This window comes from Dermochelys coriacea, chromosome 5, assembly GCF_009764565.3.
Source record: "Dermochelys coriacea isolate rDerCor1 chromosome 5, rDerCor1.pri.v4, whole genome shotgun sequence".
Taxonomy (NCBI): Eukaryota; Metazoa; Chordata; order Testudines; family Dermochelyidae; genus Dermochelys; species Dermochelys coriacea.
Genome location: NC_050072.1, coordinates 61,238,828 through 61,254,360, shown reverse-complemented (window position 1 = coordinate 61,254,360; position 15,533 = coordinate 61,238,828). Strand labels below are relative to the sequence as shown.

The following is a 15,533-nucleotide window of genomic DNA, read 5'->3' as shown; positions in this document are numbered from 1 at the left end:
TTTTTAATGTTGCAATTTTTGCAAGTGTTTTACCAATTTAGGATGGAAAGCAATTGATACTAAGCAGAATTATTAAATGTTTAGTTAAAGGAGCATCCAGGCTTTTAGTAAGATGGCTTTATTGAGAACAATACATACACTTGCTAGAAGATGACAATGTCCCCCCTATAACTAGCAGCAAGAAATTGATTAAAACATTGCTTTTGAAAATGATATAAAGTTTAGCAAATTATCTCTATTTGGAAGGAATTAATCTTATCTTCTGAACACCATTAAATATATATGATGGAAGGGCATGAGCAAAATTATGGCATTTTCTCATAGAAGGTTAAATCCTTAGCATGTACTGTGCTGGAATACGGCACAAAAATTTGCCTTCTGTACCAGAGACTGACATTTTTATAAGGCTGATTCAATATATTTATGTTGTGCCAATTTCATTATTCAAGAATTTGGCCCTGGCATATATAAATTACACAGAGCTGTCAGAGTACAAATAACTTGATGCCACATTTATTTCTCCCTAGTTTTGTTATGACATCATGGAAGAACTTGACACAGTGCTTCCACTGGCTCTGGCATGCAGAGATGATTCTCTTCAGGAAATTAGAGCAAACTTTGTAGAGGCCTGCTGCAAAGTAGCAACAGCTGTCCTGGAAAGGTTGGAGGAGAGAAGCAAAGAAGTTCCCTTCAAGGCTCCACTGCAAAACTTGTATGCTGTTCTCTCCACAGCAGTACATGTTTTTCAGCATTTTATGATGTATGATAATTTAATGAGAGAGACCAGCAAGAAGTGAGTCCTTTAAATATGTTTTAGTTCAAATATAGATAATATGGAACTTTGATTCCATTTCAGTGGTATAATGTATAATCTATAATACTTGTAAATGTACCCAAAATATTTCCTATAGTTAAAGTACCATTTGCACTGTTTTTTTTAGGAAAGATCAGACATATTGATAACTTGAAGTAGTTATTACAAATGTTGATTTTTATCTTCAAGGTCTGAATTGGCAAGGCAATGCAAATTCTTTACTTCTTAACCTTGAGCAAATACTCCTATACAGTCTACACTATATTATGGTATGGATGAATGGAGGACTTCCATTTTATTTTTGTCTGCAGCAACAGCTTAATTTTCATAAAAACAATGTTTAAAAATGTAATCTTTGACAACATGAAGATATGTTTCTGCACTTTGGTGTCATGAAGATTGTGTTGAGCACCTTGAGCATATGTATCCAATAAACTTTTACAAGAGGGTAATTATTAATTAAATAAGTCTTAGAAGGATGCTAAATAAAATTAGAGATAGGTCAAAGAAGGGGTGTTGGGATCCAGAGTAGGATTGGGTAAGGGTTCAGGTTAGAGGTTGAATCAGAGCTAATGCTTGGACCTGATGGCCCTGAAACTATATATGTGGTTCTTAGGAGATTTTTGCTCAGAACAGTAGCAATTTCTTGATCTGCTCATCCTATGTGATTTTGGTCATGTCTGAATTGGAACTGAGCTCCTTGTGTATTTGAGTATGACCTAGAGTCAAAATAAGGCGCTAGTTCCAGTCCTGGGATCTAAATCTGAATGCATACCCAAGCAGAAACTTAAAGGGATTTGGATTCAAGGTTCCAGTTTTGATCATCTCTAGTAAAAATATTATGATTTTGATTTCTAATTAAAAATATCTTGTATGCCATGATTCACATCTGAATTTAAAAACAGAGCCCCGATTCTCAGCTTCTGTTATCTCCCTGTTGCTCTGCCTGAATGGGGCAAAGAGGATATAAGCTGGAGCTACTGACCAGTTGAGAATTCCTGTGGTGAAAAAGAGAATTGATGCACTGGTGTAGAACGATGGAACTGGTTCCCAGGCCAGTCTCCCCTCCACATATCCTTCCATGGGGGCATGTTGAGGGTGGCATTGTGCTCCCCTCAGGCAGGTGTAAGCAGAGCACCGTGGGACCATACCCAGTTGTTGTAACTTAGTGCAGTTTAGGGTTGGGGCCAGGGCAGCATCAGAATCAGTGAACCATTATTGGATCCCTAATGCTTTCCTCTCTCTTGCAATGAGTGTATCTTGGTGCATGACAGAATCTACCCCCAAATATTGCCCAAATCATTCTATTTGTGTGCATTTCAAAACAGTTTATGATCATTTATATCTGTGGAGTTACACTTTTTATTTTACTAAAAAGAATAAGTCTGGGGGACTCATGTTTATATGCTAGCTTTATAAAAGTTACTGCTGAAAAGTGCATAGTGTCTTCCAACAACATCGACAATTGAATGACAAAATAACATTCTGATTTGTAATAATAGGGAAGAATACTATTGAATGATGTATTGATAATGCAGTTTGTCTGAAGCAGAAATACATATTTGTAGAACAGCAGATGTACATTTTCAAAGAGTTTGCAAAACAAAGACCAGATTTTTTGAAAGTGAACGTGGGCTCTGACTTCAGACCCAGGAGGAAATGAATGATTGATAACTAATAATCCAAACCATTTGTAGTACTGAGGATTGTTACCTCCTACTGCACAGGCCTTAAATCTTTGCTTCTTTGATCATTCCCTCTGAACAGGCCCCTGTTCCTAGTGCCTGTCCAGGGATATCAGGAATTCATCAACGTTCTCCAGTTTCAAGTTACCAACTACTGCGTCAGAGTTTGTGCTACAAGTATTTTACAGGATGCTGAGAGCCACCACTGGGATGACTACAAAGCTTTTTATGAGGTGTGAGGTTAAGTTTACTATCCCCTCCTTTTACATAAATGTGTTTTACTGCTTATCTGCTCTCTGACTAATTAGAAACATAAGATCTGTTCTACTTGTGTACAGGGGCTGTTAGGATATGTTTTTAAAATTGCTCTGTTACTGTATGTAAATATCTTCTTAGGAATGATCTAGTAAAATATAGTTAAAAGACTTAAAATTAATCAGTCAGCTAATTAAATAAGGGTTCTCATGCCGTTTGCCTAGTAAAATACTGTTTCTTAGGATTGGCTGAAAATAGATAGTTTCCTGTATGGGGAAAAGGAGAGAAGGTTAATATATTGATGCCTATACAGTATAAGACTCAAAGAAATAACAATACCAGAATAATGTAAATCTTTACTCGCAGAAATACTCCCTATGATAATTGTAAGAATTGTATTTTTTTTCTTTCCCTGCCAATACATGTGCATATGATAAGTATTTTTCTTATTTAATATATTTCTCCTTTTTCATTCTTCCTCATTTTGCTCCCCTACTGTGGGTTTGGTAAGTGGCTCAGTTAGCACAAGTGACCAGTATCCTTGTCCACAGAATCCAGCCATATGTTTCTAGCCTGCATATTGTGATATTGTCTGAATTTTGGAATCCCAAGTCTACTCTTAAACTCTAGTTTAATTATTTAAGTGCAAGAAAATCAGGGGCCAATTAATAAAACATACAGTTGAATATATTGATTCTTTCCCACTTCCAGTGAACTATTCCATTGATTATAGACTACATATTGTTTAAAAGCCCTTGAATGTGATTTCTGGGTCATGTAAAACGTTTGTAATTTCATTATCAATAATAATTGGGATCTACAGTAACCGTGGTCCTGTCCTTGCTTGTTACAATTGCCATATATGAGAACTAGGCTTCTGAATATGACTCTATCGTCTCCCAGGCCTCCTGCAATAGAGCAGAATCTGCTTTGCATCTGATACTTACATTCTGGAAACCATTAGGAAGAGCCATTGTGTTATACCTTCTCTTTCGATGGTGAGGATCTGGAGAGTCCAATTGATTAAATGTTACTTTCCATGGCTGGTGCTATTAAAGGGTCTCTGTATCTTAGAGCAGAGTAATAAAGAAACTGATTTTATTTTTCTTAAATATGGTCTGGATGGTTCAGGAAGTTGGCAGTAGTATGGAGCCCAGTACTTCTTGGTCACTGATTGGGATCTGGTCTGCACTGGTAACTTCAACTTCAACTCAACTTAAAACATGACTGTGGCCAGTTTTTTGGTGGCCTCATTCCAGCAACTAGGAAATAGTTGTCCACTTCACAAAACCTACCATCATAATTGACAAAAATTGTTAGCAGTCTCAGCAAAGACAGCAAGGACTGACTGAATAATCCTCGCTCCTCTGGTCAGGATTGAGGCACATAGGAAGGTAGTTTGAAGGAAGCTTGTATCTCTTCAGTCTTCAGGACAATTGATCTGGCACTATTTGTAAGTCCTCAGTTAAAATTCACAAAGAGCAGAACCACTTTCTCCCACCCAACTAAGGGACAGAGTGTATCTGTGCTTTATGGATGTATGCGTCCAGGGCTGGCTCTAGGATTTTTGCCTCCCCAAGCAAAAAAATTTTTGGCTGCCCCCGCTTTTTTCGTGCCCCCCCCCACCCCCAGCTCCGCCCCAACTCTGCCCTTTCCCAACCCTTTCCCCAAATCCCCGGTCCCGCCTCCTCCCCTGGGCGTGCCACATTTCCCTCCTCCATTGCTTCTTGCGGCTCCCCCCCCAAACAACTCCCCTGCCCTAGCTCACCTCCACTCCGCCTGCTCCCCTGAACATGCCGCTGCTCCACTCCTCCCCCCTTCCTCTCAGGCGAGGGAGAGGCAGCGTATTCAGGGGAGCAGGCAGAGCGGAGTTGAGTAAGGGTGGGGGTGGAGCACAGGAAGTAACAGGGGGGGTAAAGGAACCAATCCCCGCTCCAGCTCACCTCTGCTCCACCACCGCTGCCTCCTCTGAGCGCACTGCCGCTTGGCTTCTCCCTTCCTCCCAGGCACAGCAAGCCTGGGAGAGATGAGGGAGAAGCAGAGCGGTGGTGGCGCACTCAGGGGAGCAGACAGAGGCAGAGCGGAGGTGAGCTGGGGTGGTGGGGGCACATTTCTAGGGGTGCCATGGCCAGCACCGGAATGCTGCCCCTAGAAATGTGCCGCCCCAAGCACCTGCTTGTTTTGCTGGTGCCTAGAGCCAGCCCTGTATGCATCAGAAGGGAAGTGTATAAGGAAGAAACCTTCCCCCTCCCCTCTGTTATGCAGCCTGTGTAAGGGCCAGGCAGAACACATTGGAGATCCCAGGGACTGTGCCCTTCCTATTCTGAGGGATGCATGTCATTCAAATTGTGGTAGGAGTGGGGCTTTGCCCTATCTCTTTTCCCACCGCCGACCCCACCCACCATGTGCTGACAAGCAGAACTGGCTGGCCCCTCTTTTTCAAAATAATAAACTGCACACCACAAAAGAAAATGGGACTATATGCAGGCAAAGGCATTCTCAACATGAGTAAGGTTGTCAGCATGTGGCACACTGTGATTACATGGAGTGATATTTTCTATAGACTTATTATTATTTGTACAATGGTAACTTCCAAAGACCCCAACTAAACTTGGGAGTCCATGGCTATTTATACTCTTTAAAATAAAGTGATATTGCTTTTCTACACAGTGAAGGTAAAAATAGCTCAATTTACAAATGTTTTTGCATCGGGACACCTCACTGCATTCTCTCTTCACACACTCTCCTTATACCTCTCTGCTAATTCAACTGATTTTGAAAACAGTGGTGGGTTCGATCAAGAGAAAAGCAGACAGTCCCATCTTAACTATAGGCTAAGAGCTCTATTCTATTCATATGAACTTATAGCTTGTAAAAGTTCAGTAATAATTTTACAAGATATGGATCAATATTTGACCATGTATGTGAGATCTGAACGGAACCCTAAGTACATTTTTACCATAAAACACTTACATTCTAAGATGTAAGAGTGTGAACCTCTTAGGGTGCAGCATCTTACTGACTGAGTACATTGAAAACCCGCTGTATCACCAGGCGAGCTCTCCAGATTACATTTTAGAATCAAGCTTTTAGTGTAGCAGACATCTGCTGCAATTTTAGGAACTTATGTTTTCTAATAGTCAAAGAATAAAGAATTGTCTGTTCAAAGATAATATTGAGTGGCTTATGTAATAAAGCCCAGCTGCTTGTTTCCTGATATATAATGTAAACAGATGTGAGCTTTTATTTAGATTGTACAAAGTCTTCAAAAATAGCAGATGTTTATCTGTAGAATACTTTAGAAATGACAACAAACAGAAAAACAGGTCAGCAAAAGGGAATGGATCTCATATAAATCTTTAATTAAAACACTATTGCTTCTGTTTTAGAGGCACAATGTTAGAAAAGATACATTATTAAATTTAGCAACTTTAAGATTCTATATAGTGAACAACAATGTTATACAATAATAGGTATAATATGTTCAGATAAGAGTTTGTAGGCTCCCAGAGAATTAACAAGACTCTCAGGCATCCAAATACTTAATAAAACATTATAAATGCTGTACCACATAGAAAATTCATTTAGAAAGTCTTATTTCTTATTGTGAGACTGATTTTAATTTGATGCTAGAAGACCTAAAAACTTACCAAAAAGGTATTAGTCTCCATTAGGAATGGAAGCTAATTATTCTGTCCTTAATGTGCTTTTTCTGTGAATGCAAGAGTTATATTTGTAGAAATAAAGAGAATATTTCATAGAAACTAGAAGAGACCTCAAGAGTCATCTAGTTCAGTCCCCTGCACTCATGGCAGGACTACGTATTATCTAGACCATCCCTGACAGGTGTTTGTCTAACCTGCTCTTAAAAATCTCCTATGATGGAGATTCCACAGTCTCCTGAGGCAATTTATTCCAGTACTTAACCACCCTGACAGTTAGGAATTTTTTCCTAATGTCCAACCTAAACCTCCCATGCTGAAATTTAAGACCATTGCTTCTTGTCCTATCCTCAGAGGTTAAGAAGAACAATTTTTCTTCCTCTTCCTTGTAACAACCTTTTATGTACTTAAAAACTGTTATCATGTCCCCTCTCAGTCTTCTCTTTTCCAGACTAAACAAACCCAATTTTTTCAATCTTCCCCCACAGGTCATGTTTTCTAGACCTTTATTAATTTTTGTTGCTCTTCTCTGGACTTTCTCCAGTTTGTCCACAGCTTTCCTGAAATGTGGCACTCAGAACTGGACACAATACTCCAGTTGAGGCATAATCAGCGTGGAGTAGAGTGGAAGAGTTACTTCTTGTGTCTTGCTTACAACACTCTTGCTAATACATCCCAGAACGATGTTCACTTTTTTTGCAACAGTGTTACCCTGTTGACTCATATTTAGCTTGTGGTCCACTGTGTAGAAATATTTGCAAATGTGATCACCTTCTCCTGGAAGAAATCTACAATAGTGAATCTCATAATTATGAGACCATAAGGTATCAAAACACACAGTAATAAACAATGTATGAACAATTTGAGCTAGCAGTTGTCTAGGAATCATTCTATGCAAAGATCTCCATGGGTAAAGTTCTACTCTTTTATGATTTTTTTTCCAATATACTCAATCCATAATAGTTGAAGTTTATTTTATGTAAGAAAACCAGGAAATGACATAAAAAATCTGACAGTGGTTATTATGGATATCTATGGAAATAGACATACTTAAGTAATTTAAATACTTTGGTTCTTGTTTAAGAAGAGGTAGCCAATATATTAAACTAATCTGGTTAGTTTAGTGATTGCAAAATACTGTATGTAGTTTTAAAGTAAAACTACATAAATTAAAAGAATAGGTCAGAAGTAGGCTAATTAAGGATATAGTAGGTCAAATGTTTGTGGTTTGGCTTTGTGGTAGAGTATTGGTTTAGTAACTGAAATGAAACGTGTTTCTTTGTCAATAAAGATGTTTTACATCTTGTCAAGAATCTTTTTTGGTCATTTACTGTCTCAAACTCTTCAGCTATTTCCTCTCAGCCTGAACTAATTAGATTCACAGGAACCAAGCTGACATTTTGGAAGATGTGTTTCTATTGTTTAATGTGTTGTGGTTTTGCCAGGGGGAAAGATGCTCATTCTCTGTCCAGATGTGGCATTATTTCTGCTGTGCTCTCCGACATGATCTGTGGACTATTCTACCCCCCAAATTAGCCCAGGAGATTCTTAAAGAAGTGCTGGAGAAATCTTTGGCTGTGCTAGCCTGCAGATATTCTCAAGCCCATCCCAGTTACAAGAGAACTCCACAGATAAGGTAATGCATTTATGATTAACACGTGTTTTTTTGTGGATAAAATGCATGTGTTTTCAGAATATGATGTGTTTTGTTGTAACTCACCTGAATTTAAAAATATGTGAATATAAAAATAAATTTATAAATGTATATATTCCTATGAGGATTATTTTAATAAAATGCATCTGGGATATTTAAGTATATGCTAGGCTCCATGTAATGATATCATGCAGTATATGATTGGGGTTGCATAACTCCCTCTTTTGTAAAACTGTCACATAAATGGCCAGAGTGCATGAGGCTTGATGTAAAGGGGTCCAAGCAGTGGCTGAGCAAACAAAAAGAAATGCAGACAGCAGGAGTAGCTTTGGGTGAAGGTCAAGGGATGGAACCATGAATTAAAAGCCCTGCTCTTCTGGCAGCTCCAGGATGGGCAAGTGCTCCAGTTGAAGACTGTCCTGTGAGGTTCCTAAACTTTGCTGGAGCAAGGGCTTTGTCTAGAAGCAATAAAAGGGCAGGCAGCTCTTGCGGCAAACTTGTCCTAATACCTTATTCCTTCCTTTCCATTCTCCTGTTCGGTTACGGCAATCAGTAAAGTAAACTACTTCTCTTGCCCTGCTCTTTACTGAAACATGTCAGGGTCCATGGTGGTCATGAGATTTAAATTAATCTCAAGAGAATCAATCATCTGCATGGACATTGAATCCACCTGGGACAATATACTCACATAACTCCTGCTGAAGGTTGTAAATGTAGACATGCAACAGAGATTGAGATGTAAAATTTGCTCATGATACTGAAGATTTCTAAAGTGCCTGTCATCCAAGAATTTCATAAAGTACTTTGCAAACATCAGTGAATTAAGTCTTACACATCCATGTGAGTTAGAGAAGTATTGTAAACCCATATTACAGATGGGGAGACTGAGGCACAGAGGGGCGAAGTGACTTGTCCAAGGTTTCACAGTCTGTGTAAGAGCTGGGAATAAACCACAGATTTCCCAGTTCTTGTTTATGCTTTAATCCTATACTAAATTCTCTGTGATAAGGTCACTTTATATCCTTAAATATAATTAGCATATACTCCTAGACAGTATTTCTGCATGCTCAAGTGTTAGTATATAGGCCTGTTTGTTAGTTTGAGATAGAATTTTGGGTTTGCTTTTTGATACTCTTATATCGTTTTTAATATCTGTGAACAAAGAACAAAGACACTGTGTGTTGCTTCTGCCCAGCCAGATGGGTTTTGTTAGTATAATGAGAAAAGATAAGGGATAGAGTTAAATGTGTTACTGGGTATTGGGAGTTTAATATATAAGCATATACTGGAAGGCTGCCTGGCTCCTCTCTCCAGCCAAGGTCAAGCAACCATTTAGGAGGGGCAATGGGATTGAGGGAGTCGGGGGCATAAGAAACATGAAAGGCCTGGCCTTGGCCAGAACACAACCTTATTCCTTACCTCTTCCATGGGATACAAAAGAGGTGGCATCCAGACCCCAGACTCATGACCCTCCAAAATGGAACATGACCATAAATTGTAAAGGATGGTATCAGGGATGTTCACTACATGTATATTTGGGCCTGGTAAGAAGGAAGAGGTGGGAATAGGAAACGGGGACACAGGTAAAGGCTCTGCGGCATCAGAGCTATGGATATACTTGCTTGAAACTAACCCCAATAAACATTGCATTGCCTGCACTTCTGACTTTCGGTCTTCTACTTTCTGTCTGCATGACAAGAACTGTGGGTGGCGTGGGGGGAGGAAGGGAAAAAAAGAAGCCCCTAATATCAGGTACTGCATCTTGTGGGATTAGCCAACACAGAATATCATAGTTACTGTATCTCCTGACATGAAAACGCCTTCCCTGATAACTTTCTTGCAAAATTTCCTATAATTTGCAGGATATAAAAGTTCTGCTACAGTGCCTGATGCATCTGGTATTTTTCAGCTTTGCATGAAGCTGATTTAAGTTACTGGACAAGAAGAAACTTTTTGTTTACTTTAATAAACAGGGCACTCCATTTATAAACTTCTGTTCCACTCATTAAAATTCTTGTAATTCTTGGCTTTGTCTCTAAGTGAATTATCCAGTCATACAATAAAAACATAACTTTCGTTGAATATAGTTAGTTACCTGCTGGAGGATTCTCTGCACCTTGAAGTCTTTAAACTATGATTTTAGGACTTCAATAGCTCAGACGTAGGTCAGGGGCTTGTTACAGGAGTGGGTGGGCGAGACTCTGTGGCCTGCATTGTGCAGGAGGTCAGACTTAGACGATCATAATGGTCCCTTCTGACCTTAAAGTTTATGATTCTATATATTTATACTACGACGTATTGCATAAGTGTGCTTTATAAGACTGTATTTTTACTGGGAACTTCTAGCAACATTATAAACCCATGAGACTAAGATAGAGAGCTTTTTGTGCACTTTGGGCCAGGTTTTCAAAGGTATTTAGATGCCTAAAGATTCAGATAGGAACTTAGTGGGACTGGGAGTTAGGCTTTTTGGAAATCCCACTTTCTGCATCCCTAGGTGCCTTAATATCTTTGAAAATCTTGCCCTTTGTGTTATGCATTTGTTTGACTACATTCTTATTTCAGCATATCTATTATTTTATATTGAATTTTATTTTTTTTAATTAGGTCAAGTTTCTGTGACCTTGTGCCAGGCATTGTCTAGCTGGTTACTAGCTGAAAACTGTTCTCAGTCATATCACCTTGCCTCAGTCAGTTGGGCACCTATAAAGGTTCACAGACTGAAAATCAGTTCACCGTCTGCTAGTCATTCTTTCCAGTTGGACTTGAATGCAGTGCATGCCCTGCAATTCCATCCTGTAATATTATTTAAACTAAGTTGCTATTCTCCAGTAAAATTTAAACCCAACGTTTTTCCCTTTTACAATTAACACAAGCAGGAGGGAAGAGCCATGATTTGACAGTCTCCTGCTGGCTAGTGTGTGTGTCTGTGTGCTGTTCCATTACCACCAGTTCTGTGGCTGAGCTGCATTTTCTCTGCCTGCTGGAGTCAGCGTTAGTGCAGTGTCCACCCATATGAGAAAGGAAATGAGGGCTGTGAAACTACTGAGTCCCACACCTTTCCTCCTATTCCTTGTAGGTTGGTGGGGAAGGTACACAAGGTTCTGCTTCTTTGAATTCCCTACAGGCCTTGCTTCCCACGCTTGTTTACCTCCTTCTTTTGTTACAGGTCTCTTATAGCAGCATTGTCTTACTTGTGACAGAAGTTGTTTTGCAGTTATTATATAGCATCTGGTGGCAGAGGTTGGTCATATCAGGCCTGCAGAATATCTGCTTCCTGTACAATGTAAATAAATTGGTAATAGGGTGTTTATACTGGGGAGAGAGGACGGGGCAGTGGTAGAAAGAGACTGGAAAGTGACAGTGAGGAGTTTAGGGGGCTAGAAAGTGACAAGGGAGGAGTAGCAGGTAACTGGTGATTCTGGCAGTGAGAAGGGGGTTATGGGGTAGGGGGCAGAGGGCTGGATGTTAATAGGGAAGATGCTGGGTGGTAGCAGGAGCAAGAATTGAAGAGCCAGAGATATGGCTCTATCTTCACATGCTGTGTCAACTATTGTTTATTAAGAGAACCAAATAAAATGTTTTTTTCTGACCAGAAATGTATTTAAGAGAACCGAATAAAATGTTTTTTCTGACCAGAAATTGATTGATTATGTATTAGTTTGTAGTGTGTATTACTTACAGAGAGCTATGTCATTTAACAATTCCAGACATTTCAAATAAGGAGTTTGTATTCTCTGTATTGCAGGAAAGTACATTGATAACACAGATGAGATTTCACCATCAGACTACTTCCATGACTGACATTTTCACCCTTTCTTCCCAACAGAATTGATATCACAGCGATTTTATTATCTACTGAAAATATGCTGTGGTCAGCTTGCTGCTCAGTGCAGGAACTTTTGAATCCACATAAAGACAAAGATGCCAAGATCTATAAAATACACAACCACTGCAACAATCTGTTCTCTGCACTTGCCATTTTAACCGCACCTTTGAAGAATCTGTATGAGTAAGTATGAGAGCAATGTTTTAATAATACAAGGTAAAATAAACCATATCACTTATTTAACTTGCAAGTGGAAGGGTAGATGGTCAATGAGACAATTTTTTGGTTAAAATGTAAATGGAACCCAAACTCTGGACACAGTTTGAGAACCACTGCTCTAGATCCTTGATTAGTGTCTTGAATTAGGTCTGTATAGGCCTCATTCTAAGACCATTGAAGTCAATGAGATTCTTTTCATCAATGGGATTTGAATCAAGCCCCTGGACATTCTTTTCCATAGGTTCATAAAAGCTAGAACGGATTGTCCAGTTTGACCTGCTGCATAACATAGGGCATAGAATGTGACTTAGTGATTCCTGTATTAAGTGCAAATTCCTTGTTGAGCTAGAGCATATCTTTTTAGAAACATATCTTTTCTTGATTTAAAGGCTTCAGTGATGAAGAATCCACTGTATTCCTTGCAAGTTAGTCACTCTCACTATTACAAACTTGCACCTTATTTCCAAACAGAATGTTTCTAACTTCAGCTTCAAGCCATTGTATCTTTTCAAGTCTTTGTCTGCTAAGAGCCCTCAACTCTTAGAAATATTTTCCCCATACTTCTGGAATTACTGGACTTCTTGAAATAATTCACTGAACTAATTCTCTGATTACTTGACACATAGGAAGCTGATGTGCTTCAGTGAAGTCTCAAATATATTTGTAAAGAACAAGTGTATGCAAAGCTTAATCTCAGGAGAATATATTTTTAGAAGTCACAATTGCAACCAAAACAGGACTTGGCCTGCACTGATGTTGCATGCGAGTTATGCCATTGCCTTCAGTGGGGCCAGGATTTCATCCAGATTGTTTTGTGTAAGAGCCAGACATTAAAGTGAGACCCCCCCAAATTATGAAGAAAAAAAATAGCTGAGAGCCTGTGAGACTTGTCTTCATTTTATTCCATCAGGAGACAACTATGGGAAAAAATAGGAGGAGGGAGTTCTGATCTCTGTTTGTTTATGTCGGGTCTTCTAACTAGAGTGGTTCTTTTATCACTTGTGAGGTTGTTGTAACATCTTAGCCCTGGTCTACACTACAAGTTTAGGTGAATTTAGCAGAGTTAGATCAATTTAACCCTGCACCCGTCCACACGACGAAACCATTTTTGTTGACTTAAAGGTCTCTTAAAATCGATTTCTATACTCCTCCCCGATGAGGGGATTAGCACTGAAATTGACATTGCTGGGTCGAATTTGGGGTAGTGTGGACACAATTCGACGGTATTGGCCTCCAGGAGCTATCCCAGAGTGCTCCATTGTGACCGCTCTGGAGAGCACTTTCAACTCAGATGCACTGGCCAGGTAGACCAGAAAAGTCCTGGGAACTTTTGAATTTGTTTGGCCAGTGTGGCGAGCTCTTCAGCACAGGTGACCATGCAGAGCTCTTCAGCACAGGTGAACATGCAGTCTCAGAATTGCAAAAGAGTTCCAGCATGGACCGAATGGGAGGTACTGGATCCGATTGCTGTATGGGGAGAAGAATCCATGCTATCAGAACTCCGTTCCAAAAGACGAAATACCAATATATTTGAAAAAATCTCCAAGGGCATGATGGACAGAGGCTATAACAGGGACCCGCAGCAGTGCCACTTGGAAATTAAGGAGCTCAGGCAAGCCTACGAAAGAACCAGAGAGGCAAATGGCCACTCCAGGTCAGAGCCCCAGACATGCCGCTTCTATGATGAGCTGCATGCAATTCTATGGGGTGCCCCTACCACTACACCACCCCTGTCCATGAACACCTGCAAGGGGGGAGTCTCACACAACAGGGATGAGGATTTTGGGGATGAGGAAAAGGAGGAGGAGGAGGATAGCACACAACAGGCAAGCGGAGAAACCATTCTCCCCAACAGCCAGGAACTGTTTATCACCCTGGAGCCAATATCCTCCCAACCCTCCCAAGGCATTCCCAGACCATGAAGCCGGAGAAGGCACTTCTTGTGAGTGTACCTTTGTAAATATAATACGTGGTTTAAAAGCGAGCATGTTTAATGATTAATTTGCCCTGAAGACTTGGGATGCATTTGTGGCCAGTACAGCTACTGGAAAAGTCTGTTAACGTGTCTGGGGGTGGAGTGGAAATCCTCCAGAGACATTATTAAGGGGACATTCAGAGGTGGCCATTCCTACTGGGCTGTTGGCCTGTGGCTGAAAAGAAATCATCCCTGCTTTTAGCCACGCGGTGGGGCGGGAGGGTATTTATGCTGGTTTGACTGGCAGGGATCTTCCCTAATACTAGTGACGCGGTGGGCAGGGGGGTGAAGCGATCATCCCAGACAATTGGGTGGGGGGGCAGAGTTAGTTGGGATTGTGCTGCACATTAACCCGAAAACTGCAGCCCCTCCTTTGAAATGGCCAACCCAACGGGTGCTTGGTATGGGAAAGGAGGATGCTGCTGTTTGAAACCATTCCCACATGTTATGAAGGTTGAAGAAGCCGAGAGACTATGGCTTACCATAGTCTGCAAGCCAGATTCTGTTGCCCGGCCCTGCATGTGTGATCTCTCACACCAAACTGGCAGACCCTCAATATAAGAGGCAAAATACGACCTTGTACCAAAAGCACATGTGCTATGTAATGTTAACAGCTTGGTTCACCGTGAAGGAGTCTACCCATTGTCCTCTAAAATGTGTCTTTTTAAATAATTCCTCCCGCAGCTGCAAATGTTTCAACACTCCCCCAACCATCTCCGTCCCAGAGGCTAGTGCAGATAAGAAGGTGAAAAAAACTCACTCGCGATGAAATGTTCTGTGAGCTCATGCAGTCCTCCTGCACTGAAAGAGCTCAGGAGAATGCGTGGAGGCAAACAATGGCAGAGTCCAGGAAAGCAGAAAATGAATGCGAGAACAGGAGGGACGGCATTCAATAAGTTTTAAAGTGCAGTGTGGCCTTGTCCTTCCCTGCTCCCCTCATTCACCACCCCACCCAGTGCTTCCTTCCTCCCCCATTTCTCCCCAGCTACCTTGGCAGTTATCCCCCTATTTGTGTGATGAATTAAAAAAGAATGCATGATTTTGAAACAACAATGACTTTATTGCCTCTGCAAGCGGTGATCGAAGGGGGGAAGGAAGTTGGCTTACAGGGAAGTAGAGTGAACCAAGGGGGCAGGTTTTCATCAAGAAGAAACAAACAGACCTGTCACACCGTAGCCTTGTCAGCCATGAAACTGGTTTTCAAAGCTTCTCTGGTACGCAGTGCACCCTGCTGTGCTCTTCTAACCGCCCTGGTGTCTGGCTGTGCGTAATCAGCAGCCAGGCAATTTGCCTCAACCTCCCACCCTGCCATAAACGTCTCCCCCTTACTCTCGCAGATATTGTGGAGCACACAGCAAGCAGCAATAACAATGGGAATATTGGTTTTGCTGAGGTCTAACGGAGTCAATAAACTGTGCCAGCATGCTTTTAAATGTTCAA

The 15,533-nt window shown here is 40.7% G+C and overlaps 1 protein-coding gene across 9 annotated transcripts in view; it reads left to right on the top strand.

The window, feature by feature from the left end:
* KIAA0825 (KIAA0825 ortholog) overlaps nucleotides 1-15,533 on the top strand; it is a 423,444-nt gene that overhangs the window by 174,796 nt on the left and 233,115 nt on the right. For all 9 annotated transcript variants that reach the window (XM_043514581.1, XM_038403489.2, XM_043514582.1 and 6 more), the window contains 4 exons: nucleotides 528-793; nucleotides 2,582-2,732; nucleotides 7,862-8,052; nucleotides 11,900-12,082. In XM_043514581.1, coding sequence (XP_043370516.1) covers nucleotides 528-793; nucleotides 2,582-2,732; nucleotides 7,862-8,052; nucleotides 11,900-12,082 — 791 coding nt within the window. The remainder of the gene's footprint in view (nucleotides 1-527; nucleotides 794-2,581; nucleotides 2,733-7,861; nucleotides 8,053-11,899; nucleotides 12,083-15,533) is intronic.